We start from the raw sequence: 21,509 nt of genomic DNA on the forward strand, positions 1-21,509 counted from the left end.
TTTTAAAATAAAATTGTGTTGTATAAATTAAGTGTGTAATCATTGTGAAATCGTGCAATCAGCTAACTACTCCCCCAGCCAGTGCATCAAAACGAATCAGTAAATTGTGTGGGATTTTCTCTATTCCATAACCCACTAGAGACAGAAATATCTCCTGTAATCTTTGCCTTTAAGGATTTACTGTTTTAAGGTGATAACAACAATAATATTGTTGTTGTTATTATTCCTGTTACAGTATTACATACTACTACTAACAAAATTCAGGGGTAGGCAAAATGTGGCCTGCAGTCCAGATGCGGCCTGCCAGGCCATTCTATCCAGCCCGTGAGGCCCCTAAAACATTTAGAAAATTAATGTTTCTCTTCCCCTGGCTGCCTGACACGTGGCCCTCGATGGCTTGCCAAAACTCAGTAAGCGGACCTCCACCTGAAATAATTGCCCACCCCTGTGACTAGTTTATGGTCTATAGAAATGCCAAATGTTAACTTCAGCATTTAACGTGAAATATCTATATCCATATTATGGAGGTAATGAAAAATTTTATTTTCAGAAGTGATGCACATCCATGCTCTTATTTAAATGATTAGGAACTTCTGTTGCTCAGCCTGACCGTGATCCATAGCTTAAAGTCATTGAAAAGATTTCCTTCAACTTCAGTGTACTTTGGATCGTAGCCCCTAACTTTGTAGGCCCAAGCTCAAATGAGCTTTAGTTAAAGCACCCTCACTGCCATTTTGAAGCATGGATGTTGAATACACAAGACACTGTGGGCGTTTTAATTACAGCGGCTCCCAAGAGCTGCTTTAATGAAGGTTCCCTCACCCCGGATAATGTCTGAAGATGCCCTAAGGGTACGTACACACATACTCAATTGACTTAAAATAAGGTGACTTAACTAAGTCAATTTAAGTTAAGCCACATTAGACCACACACACTTACAGTTCCTTGACATGGTGATGGCCGTCTTGTGAGCTAAGTCAACTTAACTAATGTGACTCATACACCTCAGAGGTGTATTATCTTGTGCTGCATTTAAGTTGACTCTGCTCCACATAGGTGTGTGCACTCTGACAGTTAAGTTGATTTAAAAAAGCTAAGTCGGCTTAACTGTCAGAAAGTTAGCATGTGTATATGCACCCTAAGGTGCCAACCTGCCCTGCCTTCTGCCTGATTTTAGACTAACATCACTAATGTATTGGCCCCCTGCAAGATCAAATGGGGCAGCTGACGCCAGTCTTCTAAATGATTACTTTGCATCAGTTTTCTACCCACCCAAGGGGGTCATACTGTCAGACAGGACGTAAAGCAACCAGAACTCGGGAGATGGGCCCACAACTGATGTAAATCAAGTGAGAGAACACCTTGAGAGGCTTGACATCCATAAGTCCGCAGGCCCGGACAGATTACACCCCAGAGTCTTAAAAGAGCTGGCAGACATCATAGCACGCCCTATGGCCAAGATATTTGAAAGCTCGTGAGGTCGCAGCTGGAGTACTGCATCCAGTTTTGGGCCCCCCACTTCAGGTGAGATGTGGATAAGCTCAAGAGAGTCCAGAGGAGAGCCACCCATTTGATCAAAGGCCAAGAGAGCAAGCCTTACATGGAGAGGCTGAGGGACATGAGACTCTTCAGCCAGGCAAGGAGAAGGCTCAGGGTGTACTTGGTGGCTGCCTATAAGTATATAAGGGGGGTGCATCAGGATCTGGGAGAACAGTTGTGCACCAGGGCTCCCCAAGGGATAACTAGGTCTAACAGCCACACACTTCTAGAAGGCTGATTCAGACTCGATACAAGGAAAAACTTTTTTACAGTTTGTGTCTCCAAGGCCTGGAACAGACTCCCCCTGGAGGTGGTGCAAGCACCTACTCTAGACTCATTCAAAAGGCATTTGGAGTTTATCTTACTGGGATCATCTGATCCCTGCAGACTTCCTGCCTCTGGCAGGGAGGCTGGATTCGATGATCTCACAAGGTCCCTTCCAGACCCTAATGTCTATGAAATCTATGAAATGTCCTTTCTGAACTCCCCAGAAGTAGTGGATTCTCAGCCCCTTTAACATCAGTCATTAGGTATTAAAAGCTGGGAACTCAGAAACCAAGTATCCAAAATGAGAACCCACTTGTACAAAAAATGAGCCAGCTGGCATAATCTATAACTTAGTGGACCTTGGGTCAGACCTCAAGAACTATATTTAGAAAGGTATTAAGCAACCAAAGATACAGACATGCATCTAGTGGGGTTAACAAAAGTGCCTAAAGAGGTTAGGTCCTTGATTCCTATGTTAGTCATCTTTTTAGGGACTCTCCCCAGGGGCCAAGAAGCTACAGCAAAAGCAGAACTTAGGTTCCCAACTGCTACTGTTCCTGGCCAAGTCTGAAGTGTAGGTGTCACTGGGATTCACAGAACCTGCATTTAGCTGGAACCAAGAGTCCCACACTCATAAATGTCAGGAAGTGAAGTCCCACTGAAGGGTACATTTCTGTCTCTGAGCACATGCAGAACTGCTTACATCTACCTCATGCATAAGTGACATCAGTACCCATAAGCTAGGCCTTTCTCCCACCTATTTTACCTGCTGGGCTTAGTCCTTTAGATAAGCACAGAGCATGTCTACCCCAAAAAGCTAAGGGTGTGAGGAGGTGGTAGTGTTCCCCTCCAATACCCTGCTACTTACAGCACTCCTCAGGAGACAGAAGATACCTGACTAAAATTTCCTTTTTTCCTAATTTGAAGCAAGGATTTTAACCCCAAATCTTTCATTTATTGGGACATGGTCCTAACTACTGGCCTGCAGGGTTTCCAAGCATAGATTTCTCTTAATTCCTCCCGTTAACACAGTTCCACTTCATGTAAATAGGTAAATATTCACTGGAACATGAATTCAACCCTGACAGTTCCATCTCCCAGCTGAGTGCTCAAGGCTTTACACCAAAGAAATATTTTCTCTTTCCCTCTGTGGCTTTATAATTAATATTTAACCCTTTCCCCTCTCAGCATTTCTACTGATTATTTTAGCTTCTTCCTCAGCCTGCTGATTTTTGTGGATCTTGTTTTTTAGGCACCTAACTCTCCTGTGCAACATGTTGGTAGACTGGGAGCCTAAGGCAGGGCTGAGAATTTCAGTACACAGCAGGCACCTGAGCTATGTCTTCCTTGAGAACCTAGCTGCAGAGCAAACAACATAATTTGTTTTCTCTCTTTCAGATCTGTGCCATAGCCAATAACTCATGGACAGTACAGTACAGAGGTACAGTAGTCCATAGGTATTATCATAGATACTTTATAGCTCCCAATGTCTTCATGATAAGGTTAAGTTTCACATGGGCAGATACTATTAGACTTACAAATATAACATGTGGCATGAAAATCTAGCATCATGGATATCAACAAAGAGCTGAGAAGAGCATATGGACTCAGATCGTTATCTTAAATTATTTATTTATTTGTTACATTATTACATGCATCCTCCTTTTTTCCTTAGCATATTTCTATATCAAATGTATTTTATCAATTGAATGCTACAAAAAAAATAAAAGGAAAAAAAAAAAGAAAAGGATAACATAGGTACAGTGCATTGCTTTGGTAATTTTCAGGGAATAGGGAGAAAAGATTTAACAGATACTAAAATACTTTCAGAAGAAATGTATTTAGTTCAAAGAGAAAAATGTGACAAATATCAGATTTGATACTTATGCACTAACTCATATGCATCGAAGTCATAATATAGAATATGTGTGGGATGTCCATTTTCTACCATTTGACTATTTTTGCATCTGTTTTGGTATGTACCAATCATCTTTTCTAGAGGCTGCTTTGATATTCATAGATTCATAGATGTTAGGGTCGGAAGGGACCTCAATAGATCATCGAGTCCGACTCCCTGCACATGCAGGAAAGAGTACTGGGTCTAGATGACCCCAGCTAGATGCCTATCTAACCTCCTCTTGAAGACCCCGAGGGTAGGGGAGAGCACCACCTCCCTTGGGAGCCTGTTCCAGACCTTGGCCACTCTAACTGTGAAGAAGTTCTTCCTAATGTCCAATCTAAATCTGCTCTCTGCTAGCTTGTAGCCATTATTTCTTGTAACCCCTGGGGGCGCCTTGGTGAATAAATACTCACCAATTCCCTTCTGTGGCCCCGTGATGAACTTATAGGCAGCCACAAGGTCGCCTCTCAACTTTCTCTTGCAGAGGCTGAAAAGGTCCAGTTTTTCTAGTCTCTCCTCGTAGGGCTTGGTCTGCAAGCCCTTAACCATACGAGTGGCCCTTCTCTGGACCCTCTCCAGGTTATCTGCATCCCTCTTGAAGTGCGGCACCCAGAATTGCACGCAGTACTCCAACTGCGATCTGACCAGTGCCCGATAGAGGGGAAGTATCACCTCCTTGGACCTATTCGTCATGCATCTGCTGATGCACGATAAAGTGCCATTGGCTTTTTTGATGGCTTCGTCACACTGCCGACTCATGTTCATCTTGGAGTTCACTAGGACTCCCAGATCCCTTTCCACTTCCATGCTACCCAGCAGGTCATTCCCTAGGCTGTAGGTGTGCTGGACATTTTTCCTCCCTAGGTGCAGCACTTTGCATTTCTCCTTGTTGAACTGCATTCTGTTGTTTTCTGCCCACTTGTCCAACCTGTCCAGATCTGCTTGCAGCTGTTCCCTGCCCTCCGGCGTGTCCACATCTCCCCATAGCTTTGTGTCATCTGCAAACTTGGACAGAGTACATTTCATTCCCTCGTCCAAGTCACTGATGAAGACATTAAAGAGTATCGGTCCAAGGACCGAACCCTGTGGGACCCCACTTCCTGTACACAGGTTAGAAACCTGCGTGAGCGGTGGGACTTTGCCGTCTGTGTCTCCCAGCAGATGTCTGGGTAGTTTAGGTCCCCCATGACTACCGCCTCTTTAGCTTTTATGGTCTCCGAGAGCTGCCTCAAGAGCCCCGAATCCATTTCTTCCCCTTGATGTAGGGGTCTGTAGCAGACCCCTACCAGCAAATCCCTTTCTCCTTGCCCCCCATGTAGCCTAACCCACAATCCTTCTACTTCCTCATCCTTGGATTCCGTCTTGATGAGGGTCGATGTATATTGCTCATTGACATAGAGCGCAACCCCTCCCCCTTTTTTCCCCACCCTGTCCTTTCTGTACAATCTATAACCCTCTATAACCCTCAAAATGTACCGCCCAGTCATGGGATGAATCCCACCAGGTTTCCGTTAGCCCTACTAAGTCATATTATCACACCAGGAGCCACCAGGAGGTGCTGTTATAAACAGTATAAAAAGTTATTTTTATGAGCATGCAAACAATGTTTGGTCTTTGAAGAAATGGTGTATTCTTGTTAATTTTGTGATGTGTTTCCTTTTGTGGAAGCAGTTGCAAACAGAAGGACAATCTGGTCTCTGTTAAATAGGACCTCCGTAATTACAGTCAACTCTTGCGGCCTAAGAATGTAGCACTGGTGGGTATCCATATATATGTTATCTGGCTACCTCTCTTCAAGGACTGGTATGCATAGCGTAAAAAAAAAAATACTTAGGCTCTTTGTTTTTCCTCCACAGGAAATTAACCTGCAATACCCAGCAATTGTTCAGCAGTGGGACAACAATAAGATGCATATGTACAGAATGATCTTGTCCTAATGATTCTCAAACACCAGACTATATTTTTCAAAATATTTAGGAGTTTCTTTAATCAATGAAAACAAAAAGTCTTCTACTGTAATTAAATTAATGATTTTAAATAAATTGTAATAAAAATGCAGATGTCAACCTAACTTTATTTTTCCTCATGTACTGATTAAATACTGATTAAGACAGTTCCAGCCACAGTTGCATTAAAGGAAGTTTGATTTGGATGTCTTAAAAGAAGAATAAAATTTGATAAGAGAAGAAAAGAAACCACAAAGAACATGCTGAACAGTATAGGTTTTCCAGAAGGGTCAGAATAGGCATTGCCCTTGGGTGATTTAGGAACAGTACATCCTGTTTTTGTACAGGGGATAAGACCAGATGACCCTTAAAATCCCTCCCTGCCTTATGATTCTAGGTGGGTAAATACGATTGCTAAGTTAATCTTTTTCTAGGTTAAAGATCTGTTTCACTGCTGTGTCACTCGTTTTTCCAGTAGCGTAGCTCTACTGAAAACTGTGACACTGCCTCAGCCTAAAACAGCAGTAATGCCAAGCTTTATGACCTAGGATTCCATGATGAATTTATAGCTAGCCTAACTATGTGTATGCCACAAGTAAGTAAAATACTCCAACATGAACATGCAGAATAGAATTTAATCAAACTACACTAGATCATCCTGCTGCAGAAATCTCTACTCATCTTACAAATAGCTTGTGTGACTACATTTTGCACAGCCAGCTGGAATGGCTCTGTAAGCTGACTCAACTGCATTGATCTGTGTAGGCCTGATATCATATCATGGCCACTGATGTCAAGGGATCTTCTTTCACTGACTCAGCCCTTGGTGACTTCAACAACTTTTCTAAGTACTTGCAAACACAATAGTTCCCATCTTTCAAATACCTCCACCCAGGACAGGGACAATCCTATTCCCTTTTCCACAGAGCCTTGGACTTTTAAAAATGTTTTTCTTCATAACCAACTCTCAAACAGTTATCATATAAAAAGGGAAGGTATAAAAGCAACATACTGGGAGGTGGTTGTGTAGCGAGGTTTCGAAGTCCGAACATTGGTAAGAGTGATCAAGTCTACACTGGCATTGTCTGTGTCTTCCGAATTCTCAGCACCAATACAGCCACTATTTGAACAAAAAGGAAAAGCAAAGACATGTACATTATCCATAAGATATCTGGTTGAGACAGCTGGGCCGTACTCTGCACTCCAAGATTACAGTTATTTATTTAAAGTCATCCACAAGAAGAAAAAAAAATGGAGACAAACTATCCTATATCTACACACATCCCAAGATAAAGACACATACACACTGTACTAGCAGCATATAATTAAAGATAACTTCATTACATATGCATAGTGATGATTTTCAGGGAAGCAGGCAATAATGTGACAAACATCTGTCCTCTCCATTTAGTTCTGTATCTGTTATGCTATGCTAGAGTAAGATATGTTTGCAAAGAAGACACAAAGGAGCCTGATTCTCAGTTTACAGTACTGTAAATCAGGACAAATGCTACTGACGTCTGCTGCATTACACCAGCTTAATCAGAGGACAGACACACTCACTGGGGATAGCCACACAATGACAGCATGTCCCAACAGAGATGGTGCTGAACAGCTCCCCTCTCTGCTCCTAGTTGCATGCTCCAAACATGGGAATACACTTGTAAAGACCCTGTAGCACTTTACACTTAGGACATGTTTGATTTAGATTGTAATAAGTCTTACTGTGAGTTAGAAAGTTCTCTCAGCAGTTGCACAGTAATGCTTACCATGATCTAAATAAAACACATTTTATTTAGATTACGAGCCCTTGAAGACTCCAATGTGCTGTGGTGTGCTGCAGAAGATGGGAGCTGGATGTCTCTCCCGGCCCCAGCACCATATCAGAGCCTTAACTGGAGCTGTAGGACCTTATGAGGTCTCAAGATAAGCCATGGAGTGATGTCCCTGGAACATCTTCACCAGTCTATTTGTGCACTTGGAGCATGTAAGCAGAGCCTGATTGGGAATGTCTTTGCAGGGACAAGTTGCTGTCAGGTTGTGGATATGTCCATTGCCTCAAGAAAAAATCTGTAAAAGCAGATCACATCTTATCGTCAAGCTACAAGCCTGCAGGGAAAAAAAAACAGGCTGAACTAAATCAAAATTGCAAAATGGATGATATAGCAAAAAACTTTACTTACGTGTAGAGAGGGATGTGCTGAGTGCGAGAGCTTGGGCTTACACTGGTAAGAATAAATACAAAACAAATTAGTTACATCTTTCTTTCCTCAGTAAGTTACAGACTACTATGTTAAGCAGACTTTATGCAGCTGACAGGAAAAAAAAGAGGGAGCTACTGAGAGATACGTTTTTGAGGACTTGCAAACATGGCAGAGGGAAGTCAGAGCTTTGATTTTGAGAGGATGCATAGGAAAGGAAAAGAAAAGGATTTTTGCAGGGGGTTTGGCTCACATTTTTGCCAATGTTTAGCAGGTAGAGCCCCAGCTTTCCAAAGCCCAATTCTGTGGAATGATTCAGGGACATAACAGTTGGGGCTTGCATCCCAGGCAAAACCTGTTGGGAGGGAAGGGGGGCTGAGGTTCAAAGAACTTGAGGAAGGTGGGGGACAGCTGGCTTATTTCCAGGCTAGTTTTCATGTTTAACTCTTCTGAAAAACCCTGACTTTTAAATCAAAATATTGTGATATCCTGGGTTACAGTATATTTGTGAAGTGAACAGGAGTCACCATTAACTCAGATGATCAGCAAACATGTTATTTATATAACTTCATACCTGAAAAATCAAACTATGTCATAAACAGAACAGAATCACAGTGCTGAAAAGACTCAGACATTTGCCATTAAAATGTACCAAGAGAGAAACTTACAAATCAATTGGTTTCTGCGGTGAGGTAAAACATCTTGTTTGAAATCTGTCCCAGAGGCCTCCAACGGACTAGAATTAAAATAAGACTGCTGTGATAAAGAGGCTAAATGGACTGAGTTTTAGCCTGTGGGCTGGTGGGGAACACTTTGGCAGGCTCACAGTTGATGAACATAGTTGCTGCAAATAGTTTCACAAGTAGGACATTATAGATGCCCTTTTCACCCCGGGGAGATGGCAGTCCAGGCCTGACAGCAAGCTACAGAGACTACTCCCTGATTAGTTCCACATGGCATTATGTTTAATTTTATTGGGTGACTGTTAGTCCCTGTGCTAAATGCTATGCTTTTGTGGCAGTTTTGTTGCAAGGGTGACGGGTTGGGCTGAGAAGAGAAAGGGAGGCTCTGAGTGAGCTGAGGGGAGGAAGGGTAGTCCTAGGGAGGGCAGATTGCTGGAGAGAAAGAAATAATTCAAGGAAGGACAGAGTAAGGTCCAAGGAAAGACGGTGGGAACTGCAGTGGCACAACAAAGACTGTTTGGGACTGAGCTGTCTGCTGTACTATCTGGGATGCTGACACTGTGCCCCCACTTCTTTGAAGAAGAAAACCCACCTTGAGACAAGTCTACCTTGTCTTCTTGGGAGCTGACCAAAAAAAAGAGCTCTTTGAAGTGCGGGCACTATGGAGTGCTGATAAAGTAGTCTTAGGTACAGGGGGGAAGTATCATCATACCCTTTGCATTTTCTGGAGCATTTGGTGACCCTGGACCTCCAAGCATCATAGGATTGCTGGGTCCCAGGGGCAGCTTTCCAGGTGTTTCAAGCCAACCTGAATTAAATGGGTCAAAAGGACAGCCAAGTTCTTCTGGGGACTGCCAATCATCAGATTTTTCCAGGAGCTAACCAAAAAGAAGGAGAGCTCTTTGAGGCAAGACTGCTATGGATCACCAGTAAAGTCAGGGACAGAGAAAAGCCTGCATCTCAAAAGCAGAAGCTTGCCCCCTGCAAAGTCACACCAAGGTCAGCTTCAGGGGATCCTGAAGGAGGGAGAGCAAATAAAGGCCTCTTTCCGGGGAGTCCCAAAATACCTGGAGAGCCTTTGGTGTATTTTGGGACTTGGTAATCCCAGGACTGACCAAAAAGAAGGAGCTCTTTGCAATGGGTGTGCTACAAATCACTGGGGAAGCCAGAGAGGAACCAGTGTCAAGTCAAAGGCTCGCCCCCTGAAAAGCCACACCAGGACAGGGGCCCTGAAGGAGAAAGACTGAGTAAATATGCTTCTTGAGAAGTCCTGAGGAAGAGCTTCCCTTGAAAGATGCATGATCCATGACAAATACTCCTTGACACATGGACTACCTTAATTAAGTTAGCTTGACATATTTATGCACTGATCCTCGCTTGGATATGCTCAAAGATAAAGATTAACCTGTTTGCAGGACGGAGCCTTACTTTTCAAAATATCATTAATGAGGCTTAGTAGAAACAGGAAAGTCTGGAAACCAGACAAAGATTATAGTGTTTAACCTTTTTGAAAAGAAATGATTACATTTAATGAAAAGCCAATGAAGTTTTTAACACACTGGAACTTTTCAAACTGAACTGTGTTTCTCTTCCTCCTTTCCTCAAAAAAATAGAGGGGATTTGCTATAAGAAACAGTTTTATCTGTCCTCAGTTATTGTTTAGAGTGTGACAGCAGTAGTCATAAAACACTTTTAACTACCATATTTTCTCACATACAATGTGCCCCAGAATTTAATACACACCTTGTTTCTGAAAGGCAGAATGAAGGGGAAAGCAGATCTTTCCTTGTATTAAGTAACTGCGTAGCAGAAGCCAGTGAACCAAAGAACCATTTTTCTGCTCCTTCTGAGTCAGGTGCAAATGTTACTTTTACTTTTGCCTATAAATGGCAGAAATTGTTCTCATCATACTTCTTGGGCCAGGTACAGACATTATCAGGAATCTGGGTTTTCCATTTGTTGAGGAAAAACATAGATTTTTCTCCTTTAAAGGAGAAAAACTGGGAAACTGTGGGTTTCTCCTTGCAGGTTGGCAGAGTTCCAGCTGGGGGGCTGGGGCAGGGGGAGTGGAGTCCAGGGGCGCCATGTGCATGTGTGGGGTGGGATGTGGCATAGGCAGGAGTGCCATGCCACCATGGTAAGGCACAGCAGCAGTGCTGGAGTTGTGTCCCCTGCTGCTGCTGGGCTGGATGGGAGTGCCTCAGTTTGGTGGCCATGGCAGCACAGTGTTCCCTACCACACAGGTTTTGCCCACTGGGCCGTGGAGGCAGTTCCTACCTAGAGCTGGTCCAGCCTGGCTGTAGCCCCGCACCCCACTGTGGGACAGAAATCTGGAGGGGCATGTGCCCCCCTCCCCCAGTGCCCCCACTCCCCGCTCCCTTCCTTACATGCTGGGGGTGGGGAGCAGCAGGCTGTGAGTGAAAGGCACCAGCAGGGCCAGGGGGCTGCAGGTTGGGAGTGAGGGGCATCAGCAGGGCTGGGACAGGACACCGGCATATAGGGTGCTCAGCACCACAAAGCAGCGGGGGACAGAGAGGCAGCTGGATCCGCATCCTGGTGACAAAGAGGGCAGGGGGAGCTCTGAGTTTCCATGATAAAAAATCCTAAATCAAACACCAAAATAGGTACTTTGAATAAATACTCTAAATAGGTATTTAGAATGTATTTTATTATAATGATTGAGGTACTGGTAGGCTTTCAAATTGCTTTAAAATTGTAAATATAAACAAAAATAAAATACTGTGTTCAACTGATACCTATGTATACAGTGGTGTTTCATTTTCATTGAGGAAAAACATGGATTTGGGTTTTTTTAATCAGAGAATTTGCATTTTATCAGAGAATTTGGGATTTTCAAATAGCAAAAACCAGGATCCCTGGACATTACACATAAACTGGTATAAGTGACCAAAAATTAGTCTATACCCATAACAGAACAGAAGTGCATCACACACAGACTGATTTAAAAATGATGGAACCCAGTTTAAGATAGATCTGGATCAATGTGCACGCAAAAACTTAATTAATTTAGGTTACACCAGTGCAAATTTCTGTACCAGATCCCCTACTGATTCATGTTAGGTGCCATCTGCTGGTATCCCAGGCACCTTTGGAGCCCCTGCTAATCCCCCTAACAGGGAGCTGTGTTAGCACTCGCTCCCAGCTCTGCTGCTCTAGCTGAGCTCTCAGTGTGTTCCACCCCCCGAGGTGTCAGAGCTGAGTCAGCAAAGCCTCTGTCCCCAGCCTTGCCTCCTGCCTGTGGTGAGCTGTCAGCTTCAGCCAGGCACGAGTTGTGGGGAAGAACTGAGGCTTCTGCTGCATAGAGTTGGAAGCCAATCTAGGCATTCTCTAGCAGGCAGGAGCACCTTCAACCTGCTGGCCTCAGTCAGTGCAGCAGTCTGCATGCCCCCCAACAACCACAGGATGAATGTGTGTTCTGTTCACTCCTGAACTAACCTTACAGAAACCTGCAAAGGTTTAATTGATTCCACCTCAGGTTTTTTGAATGTCTGTACCTAGCCTCAGTTTCCTGCACACTGGGGGTGGCTACACATTCATTAATACACCCTAGTTACTACACATTAAGTTTAGTATTTGGTTAACCAAGTACTAATTCAATGCATGGTAACTTGCATTACAGCACACTAGTGCTGGCACACGGTTTTGTTTTTTTATACTTCCTGCATAGTAGCTTAATAACACTGCACAGTAGTGTATTAACATGGTTTTTAATTGACATGCTACTCTGCAGTGTTATTAGGCTACTGCTCAGTAAGCGTCTTGTGTAGATGTGCCCACTGAGCAGTATGCTCACTGCAGTTTCCACCAGCTTGTTCTGGGAAAAAGAGTATGTTGTATACGAGAAAATATGATGTTAAAGTAAATAATTACATTCAATAAACACAGTATTAATTAACAGAGGTGCACTGATGCTTCGGTCCATATCATATTGGCACAAATAAAGGAAAATTGACATTATTAGCAATCAGTTTTTTTTGGCTGACGTGGCCGATAATATTGCTGATAAATGCCGCATGCATATGCACAGCCGCTGCATGCATACGGCCAGCCCGGCAGCTAGAAGAGCAGCATCCAGCTGGTAAGTCTGTTGTGGGGGAAGGGGTGTGGGAGGGGGCAGATCAAGGCCCCTGTGGTGAGGGAGGGAGTGGGACTGGGGCAGAGGCAGGTGCTGCCCAGCCAGGGCAGCGTGCAGGACAGAGCTCCAAGCAGCTCGTTGGGCAGAGGGGGCAGCTCCTGCTGCTGTGCACACCCCACAGGAGGCATGTACCCCAGGATCTGTGTGCGGGGTGAGGGCAGGCTGCCGCTGTGGGCTGAGGCCAAGGGTGGCACTGGGCTCTTCTCAGCGGGGGAGCTGGGCAGGGGAGCAAGGGAAGAGGGTTGGCAGCAGTGCTGGGAGCTGGAGGAAATTTCTCATTCTGCCCATCGACTTTTTGGAGGGATGAGATAATAGTGCAATCATCATACTCACTCAATTCTTCACCTCTGTTAAAATGGCTACCAAAGGTGCCCATTACCATTACCTGTAACAGCATTTTTTAATGGGAACTTTTCTCTGCAGGAAACTAAATGGGAACCACCAACCTAAATCAGACAGGCTACAGAGTAGTTATCAATTAGCAACACTTTCTTTCACCAACCTGAGCCCCATTTAAAGAGGTGACAGAGGTATAAGTCTCTATATTTCAAAATCAATAGCCTGAACCATCTAACCCTACCTCACTAACTCTCTTATTCTCAGCTAAAGGAAAAATGTTTTTAATATTATATTATACATTTTATTTCTAAAATATCTTGTCCTATAAAAATACAGGAGAGAGAAGTCAATGGCCGCAGGCCAGTGTATGATGAAATCAATAGAAGTAGGACTGGTCAAATATTTTCTGTCAAAATTGTTTTTAATGGAAAACTGGGTGTTTGTCAAGCAGAATTCTTCCAAGGAAATACCTAAATTCTGTGAAAATTTTTGGTTTTTCTTTGAAAAACAAGATGCGAATGTAGGGACAAAAGATTGGAAAAGGCCTCCTGAGTCATTGAGACAAGTTCTATATATTTAGAACCCTGGTCCTTCATGGGAACTGTTGCTGGATTTTCTCATATCCCCTGGAGGGTGGATATCACAATTAGACTACTGTTATGGACCACAGCCAGAGGGGTCTTTTGATGCAACTGTTTCCTCACATCATGAGGTAAGCTAGGGATGCATCTTGAAAGAGATAACGTGGTCACAAAACTCAGACTTACAGATGAGCATCTGGGCATGACACATCTTTATTGTCCATCATATAGATACTGTCTCCATTTTGGAATGGAAAATGTTAGTGGAAACATCTTTTTATGAACTTGTTACTGAATAAAAAACAATTTCTGACCAGCTTTGATGAAAACACTCTCATTGGCCTCAGTGAGCACTGGATTTGCAATAAATGGCTCTTCTAGCATGCAACTGCATTTACTAAATCTTTTGTTTGTTAGAAATGAAGCCCTGAAACAAAAGACAGTCTTGAACTATAAGGCTAGGATCAAGATCCAAATTTTTCCAAACTACTGGAGCATTTGGATATATGGTCATGGTTTGGAGCTACCTCTAATTAAAACATATGGATACATATGTCCTATGTACTGTAATTTGTGGTGTGTCCCATTAGTATACAAGAAACCCCACAAACTGTCATAAAAAGTATACTGACTTGGCTTATATCTGGCACAGGATAATATCTCTTAATTGTAAAACATGGTGAGATGGGATCAGCCATCTTTTCTACTGTTGATTCTGGAGGTGGAATTTTGGGCTGTAACATATTATCCCAGGGAACTTCTTCATACGCTCTAGACCATTAAGAAAAGAAAAGAAAAATGTTTTAAAACAATAATTATAGATTGTATATGGACTGACATTTACAACTAGCGTACAGAATGATATCAATTTAGGGGATTAAAATGCACCTTCTGTATGTAGACTGAATTTTGTAATGGAACTCCTAACAGTCTGGTAAAATGATGGCACAAGAAATGTGATTTATTTCTTAAGGATCAGGGAAAAAGAATGATCTGTACAGATGAGTGCCCCCAGAGAGAGCACTGGAGAGATGTGGAAGCAAGCAAAAAGGGTCATCCTTATCTTACTATATAACCCTTTACTCCTGGGGAGGAGAATTCAATGGAGCCAGGAGATCTTCTAATTCAACCTCTTCTGCAGTTAGTCTTAATAAGGTCCTACCCTTTCCAGCAAAGCCTGGGAGCAGAACATAATACTGAGATGACAGTGACAAACGTTAACTATTTAGCCACAATATCTCTCTGAAAAACATGCGTCTGCCTTAAAGTTTTTATCATGGGGTGGGGTCCCTAGAGACAGCTGTGATGTCTTTAGGGCCCTGTAACTGTGCCAGCTTCCCCCTGTGGGTGCCTTCTAATCTTGCCTGCCATGTCTTACTATTTGAAATAGTAAAGTGGGAGGCTGCCCATGAGATTGTGTGGTCATGGTCCTGCAGAACCCAACTAAATCCTGCTGTCCTTGGATCCCTTACCAGGACTTACTCAAAGTCCATGCCTCTTGAGACACCCTGAGCCTTATGGGCTAGATGCATGGCTCCAAAACTGCCCCTTTACCACAGCCCATGCCTCGCAGGTGGAATTCAAATGTTGTCCCTCTGAGGCCTTAGTCTAGCTTGGCCTCCTGTCGTCACTGGGCCCTTGGCCTCTGTCTACACCCCTTCCCTGGTGCTGGGCTCTCCGCAGCCCCTGTCACCGTGCACTCTCTGGCGTTGGGCTCTCCGCAGCCCCTGTCACTGGGCCCTCTCTGGTGCTGGGCTCTTGACTCTGCTTCTATGAGGCCTTCTCCTTCCCCAATAACCTCAGCCAGTCTACCGGGTTAAAAACAACACCACAAACTGCCTTCAGTCCCAACCCTGGAGCTTATATGTGCCCAGGGCTCTGCCTTCTTCTGGTCAGCTGACTGGGTGCAGGTGCAGGCTAATTCCCTCGTTAGCCTGCTGCCACAGCAACCTGCACCTGTGGGGTTTCTGCCTGGCTCCTAAGGCCCTCTCTCTAGGCAGTTTCTGCTCTTAAAGGAGCAGGCACACCTTAGTGCCCTGCAACAGTTTCATATGAAAAGTCCCTGGCACCTCTCACTTCAGGAGTTCAAAAGTCCTCTTGGGGTATGACTTTTTGGGGGGGAAGCTGGTAGAAGTTTTGGAAGAAAAGGACTGTTTAAACTGAGACTTATGGAAAGGCTTGTTGAAAAAAGAGGACTCACAATGTATCATTAAAAAAACCGGATCTAGGTGTTTGGAAGCAACCTCAGTATGCTCATATTGCATGCCATCTTTACACACACAAACAGAAACTGCTTTGAAATTGGAAAGTATTATTGGCTGCATTTTTTCAGAAAGAGCTATGGATAGGGTGCAGTGCAGCAAGGTGGTTAAGAACTAGCTGCAAAACTGCCAGACATGATATTGATGTGGCATGACTTGCCTCTTTGGAATGAAGGAAGTCTGTATACCACAGGCATGGGGCACAATCTGTATAATGGAGGTACTCATTGGTATCCATATTTGCCAAGTGCTTTGGATCCTACAGATAACAATGTGCCTAAATACCATTAAGCAAATTTCACAAAGAAAAAAGCTATAGTACAGGAAGATCTCTGTGATGCATCCAGGCAGTGAGGTGGAATAGCTTTCAATACCTCAGCCAAGAGTCCTCATTTCAAATCCCATGTCTAAGCTTTGTGTAGATACAGGGATCATTTAATCTTTTCCTGCCTCAGTAAAGAGGCTATGGTTCTTGCAAGTGCTGGGAGTTTCCAGATAGAAACTGCTATGAAACAACCACTGCAGACTTTCCACTGGTATTTACTGTGGTTAACCCAAATCACTGGGCTGGTGATTCCCAGGTTCTGATCCGAGTTCTAATTATCACAGTCTTCTGTGATGACCCTGAGTGAATACACAAGGAAGGGGTGCAGCATTCTGAAATAAAGCTGACACAGTGGCCTACTCGGATTTTATGTTTTTGACTTTAGGTTGCAGGACAGAACTACTGCCCTTCTCTCCCCTCCTGCTGACTTATGTGCATGTTATCATCTACAGCATGGGATGCCTGGTGTGTCCCATCAGCTTGACCTATGGCATCCAATTCTGGCTGCCAGGATCTGTGAAACAACTGTGTTGCATTTTTAGTACTGAGTAAAGATGTATTTATTTAGACTATAACTAGTGCATTGTGGACACGTCTACATGTGCAAATAATCCAGGATCAGTTTACTCTAGAGTAAACTCTCCTGGGCACAAATCTACAAGTGCAGGGACTCAGGAGTGAATTTGATGCTTACGGCAGGAATCTGCTCCCTCCCCTGCCAGCCCTGCGCGGGGCCCCTGCACCAGCCAGGGGTAGCTCTAGGTTCCCGCTGGGTGCTAGCCCAGGGGCTGGCAGGGAACACAGGGCCAGGAGACAGCTGTCTCTTGGTGGAGGCTGGAACATTGTTCCCTGCTGCTGAGGCGGACTCCACTACAGCAGCCCGGGTGGGAACAATGTCCCCCTGCCCTGGCAGAAGGCAGCTCCCAGGCCCTGCTCTGTGATTGTGGGGTCAGGGATGGGAGATCCTTATCTCCCAGCGCCAGCTCCATGGTCATGCGGCCGGCACAGATAGATCCTTATCTCCCAGCCTGAGCTCCACAGTTGGAGGGCTGGGGCTAGGAGATCTTTCCTTATCTCCCAATGCCAGTTTCATGGTTGTGGGGCCAGCATTGGGAGATAAGGATCTCCCAGCACTGGCCCTGAAACTGTGCATCTTGGGCTGGGAGAGAAGAATCTCTCAGCACTGGCACCATGACCGTGGAGCTTGGGCTAGGAGATGGCCAGCCCCACGATTGTGATCACAGGCCAGGGGCTGGGAGCTCCCTACTGCTGGGGAAGGGGGACATTGACCCCACCCGAGATCTGGTGGCGGAGACTGCCCTGGCAGCAAGCATCTCCTGGGGGTAGGGAGCAATCTCCTGCCCCTTGCTGCCCAGCAGCAAGTGTGCTCCTGGTCAGGCATCTACACATGCGCTACTGCACAGTAAGTAATCGAGAGTAAATTTGCTACTTGTATTTACAGGTAGCAAATTTACTCATAATTAGAGCCAATTACTGCACGGTAAGCATCTAATTTCGAGTAAAGAGTCTTGTGTAGAAACACCCTGTTTTCAGTAAAAACACTATTCACATTCTAGGGAAGAAAGTTCTTAACAAAGCTGGAGGACACTTAAGAATTTCTAATGTATGTGGATAAAGTAACTCCTAGTGTAATGAATATTGAAATCACTATTACCCACACATAGAGGCTGAACCATAAATTATTGCTTTGTCATATTAAAATAGAACCATGATCAAAATGGATCCTTCTTTTAAATTCTCTGATTTTTGCAACAGCAAAAAATGGATGGGAAGAGACCATTCTGTGACAAACACAGATGATGGGTGAAACAAATATGCTTATTTTGTTTTAAGGGAAATAAGCAGTCTAGAATTATATGTAATAAAACTGTCCCATAATTGGCACTGAAGGAAATGGGTATTATGACATAGATTGAAAGACAGCTGTCATTCAGAACTGATCTTGTTCCCTACTTGGAAGATTAACAAATTAGCCCCCAGTGTCCTGGTACAGAATGAGTAACTCCTCCTAACCCCAGTAGTTCAGTTTTGCTGAACTGCACTCCCCCACTTAAATGTACAGCTCCTGAAAGCTGCATAAAGGCAGATGATGACAATGAAGTAAAATAATCTCTTCATGAAAAAGAGTTTTCACCTTTGGGTACTTGAGTGATAGAAATAGTCCCTTGCTTTTTCTTCTCTCCAATTTGCAGAAGGGTCACTTGATTTCTATAGAAAATATAATGTGGTACAGCATATGGTAGAGTGCAAAAAATAGTTCATGCAATGCCGCAAACACACATGAAACTGAGTTTTGGGGGGGCAGAGGGGAGATGAGCTGAGAGGTCTGTTTTGGTGGAAGTTGAATTTGTCCTTTATATCAAAATGTGGAATAAGCAATTTTACACTCTTTTTTCAAAAGTCAAACTTCCACTCTTGTGTTCCACTTCAACAATGGACTTAAGCATGTAAGTAACTTTAAACATGGGAACAGAAAAAGTCAATGGGTTCAATGACAATGTAGAAGAATAAGAATCATCTCCTTTTAGAAACAGTGCTATCAGGAGGTTGCCTTAGATGCATTCATTTTTTCAGACCCCAAAGGGGGAGTAACTATCGCATGAGGGCAGTGGTACTCAAACTCTGGCTCTTGAGACTCTGTCATCTAACCCACTGAGCTTCCCGTAGGTCTGGCTCTAGAAGAGGCCTCAGATAATGTTGCTACCACTCCCTCACTGCCAAATGTCTGGACCTCTGCAGATCCCCACAGCTGGATGACACAGTCCTGCATGCTGGATCAATCCTGTAGATTGATCTGGCCCACGGATCAATCTGGATCTGGCCCGCAGACCAAACCTGCCTACAGGATCTGACCTGTGGACTGGCCCCATGCCACTCATCTGACCTGTGGGTCCCGAAGGCTGAGCACCACTGCAGAGGGGTATTTTTATACTAGATGCATCTCTCTGAAATCTCAAATCTTTGCCCTTTCTCTATCTCTAGTGTGGGTATGTCGACATATATATTCATATTACACAACTATTAATATTCATGTAGTCTGCAAATCAAATCTCACACTATCATCTAAACCAGTGGTTCTCAACCTTTTTTGTACTAGGGCTCATTTGTAAACACTGATGGCCAGTCCCAACCCAGTGCCCTTCACTGCTGATCCGCAGCCCCCACCCCCAGGCACCAGCACCCAAGTGTGTGGGGGGGGTAGGGATTGTGGAGTGGTGGGCAGGGAGGCCACAAGCAGTCCCTTGCAGGCTGGAACTCTGCCAGCCTGCAAGGGAAAAGCCCTGTTTTCCCACATTTTTCTCCTTTAAAGGAGAATCTGTTTTCAAAGTTTGTTGATCTATTTCTAAAGTTTGTCTGCAACACTGATTTTTGTGACCTACTTTTCAGTCACGACCCACAGGTTAAGAAATGCTGATCTAGAGCCTCAATTAAGGAACAGGACTATATGTAGCTGACTGCATAATTGCCCCTTGATTGATTTATGCAGGATTTAAAGATGCAACAAAAAGATTTTGCAAAACATCAGAGGCAGTGTTCACTATTGCAAAGTGAGCATTTTATTTTAACTAAATAGTACGCACTCATCTGAAACACAGTGCTTCTTTCACTCTAATTGGGCAAAGAAATTGACGTAGTATTCTCAGATGCCATCATTACATGACAATAGTTGGCAAAAATTATTTTAAATGGAAACCACTGTGCAGATTAGAAATCTTAAAAATGTTTTCTAGAATCCAGGTTTGAATAATCATTAAAACAAGTAGCATCAGACACATTACCTTAAGGTTTGGGTCCACGTGAAATGCACATTTATGTATTGGAATGGCATCATTTTGTTTAAGTGGAGCAGGAGTAACTTTCACTGGACTTGTCCACCCTGAAAGAAAGGACTTGATACTGTGTGAATCATTTTAAAGCAACAATTTGCTAAACTAAATGAAAGCATATATAATATGCATTTTTTATAACAAAACCATATATGCATGGGAAAGAAGTTCATTAAAACAAGATGTTTGCTATAATACCGTTAGTAAATTTCTCAAGGGAACTGGGCTTATTTAGTCTGGAGAAGAGGAGACTGAGAGGGGATTTAATAGTAGCCTTCAAATACCTGAAAGGGGGCGCAGGGTCAAAAGAAGATGGAGCTAGGCCGTTCTCAGCAGAAGATGATAGAACAAGGAGCAAACGGTCTCAAGTTGCAGCAAGGGAAGTTTAGGTTAGATATTAGGAAGAATTTTCTTACTAGGAGGGTAGTAAAACACTGGAACAGGTTAGCCAGAGAGGTGGTGCAATTTCCATCCTTGGAGGTTTTCAAGACCCAGCTAGACAAAGCCTTGGCTGGGGTGATATAGTTGGGGACATTCCTGGGGGGGTTTGATTAGATGGCCTCCTGAGGTCCCTTCCAACCCTAATTTTATATGATTCTATGATTACAATTTGTTGCATAATCACAATGAAAAAATTAACTCCTGTGGTGGGACTGTTAAAAGTGGAGGTTTGGATTTTGTTATAAATAGATTTATTATAATGAGGTTGTACTGTAGTCTATATGTTATCATGAAAACCATAAAACTATATTCATTCACCCATTTCTAGAACCTCAGAGAGATTTACAGACTTGCACCAAAATAAATTAAAAATACATGGAGCTGATTTGGCCCTAATATCAGAATATGATGTGTTATCAATGAAAATAAAGTTACCTTATTTAATGCATGCAAGAAAAATATCCCAATCAGTAATTATAATACAATTGCACTAATACAACTGAAAAGAGTCATCACATGCCACATTGCTGAAACTACCTAGGTTCTTGTACAGTTATCAAATGAAAAGCATGCATTTCAATATACAGAGGATTGCGTTGTAAGCTGTGCACAGTGTCCATGCAGTAATACCTTTATGAAGCAGTCTGTTTTTTGCTGATTCTGAGAGGTATACTTTTCAAAAGGTGTAGCTGGTAGGCAGTCACAGCACAGTTCTGTCTGTGCTATGAGAATACTCCCCTCTCATACCATCTCTCACCCTCATTATAGTTGCCCCTCTCAGCCATAGCCACATGAGCAGAGGTGTATGCTTGCAGCAGCACAAACAATAGAGGCACAAATTTGTGCCGCTACTTTGTGCCCCAGTGCATGCCCCTGCCTACGAACTTTGCTGCAGGACACTCTGTCCTGCTGCTCCACGTGCTGTGTGGGGAGGAGGAGGAGGGAATCCACTGTGGAGCTCCTGTGCTGAGGTACACTGCACCCTAGTCAGCCACAAAGCAGTTGGCTGGGGCACAGTGTGC

The 21,509-nt window shown here is 43.7% G+C and overlaps 1 protein-coding gene across 1 annotated transcript in view; it reads right to left on the reverse strand.

The window, feature by feature from the left end:
• Positions 1-21,509, reverse strand: part of SPATA48 (spermatogenesis associated 48) — a 49,100-nt gene that overhangs the window by 18,180 nt on the left and 9,411 nt on the right. Inside the window, exons 4-9 of the mRNA XM_025206102.1 lie at positions 19,999-20,096; positions 18,354-18,427; positions 14,245-14,383; positions 8,522-8,589; positions 7,836-7,877; positions 6,665-6,772 (exon numbers count right to left, since the gene is read on the reverse strand). Coding sequence (XP_025061887.1) covers positions 6,665-6,772; positions 7,836-7,877; positions 8,522-8,589; positions 14,245-14,383; positions 18,354-18,427; positions 19,999-20,096 — 529 coding nt within the window. The remainder of the gene's footprint in view (positions 1-6,664; positions 6,773-7,835; positions 7,878-8,521; positions 8,590-14,244; positions 14,384-18,353; positions 18,428-19,998; positions 20,097-21,509) is intronic.

The sequence above is a fragment of the Alligator sinensis genome, unplaced genomic scaffold (assembly GCF_000455745.1).
Source record: "Alligator sinensis unplaced genomic scaffold, ASM45574v1 scaffold796_1, whole genome shotgun sequence".
Taxonomy (NCBI): domain Eukaryota; kingdom Metazoa; phylum Chordata; order Crocodylia; family Alligatoridae; genus Alligator; species Alligator sinensis.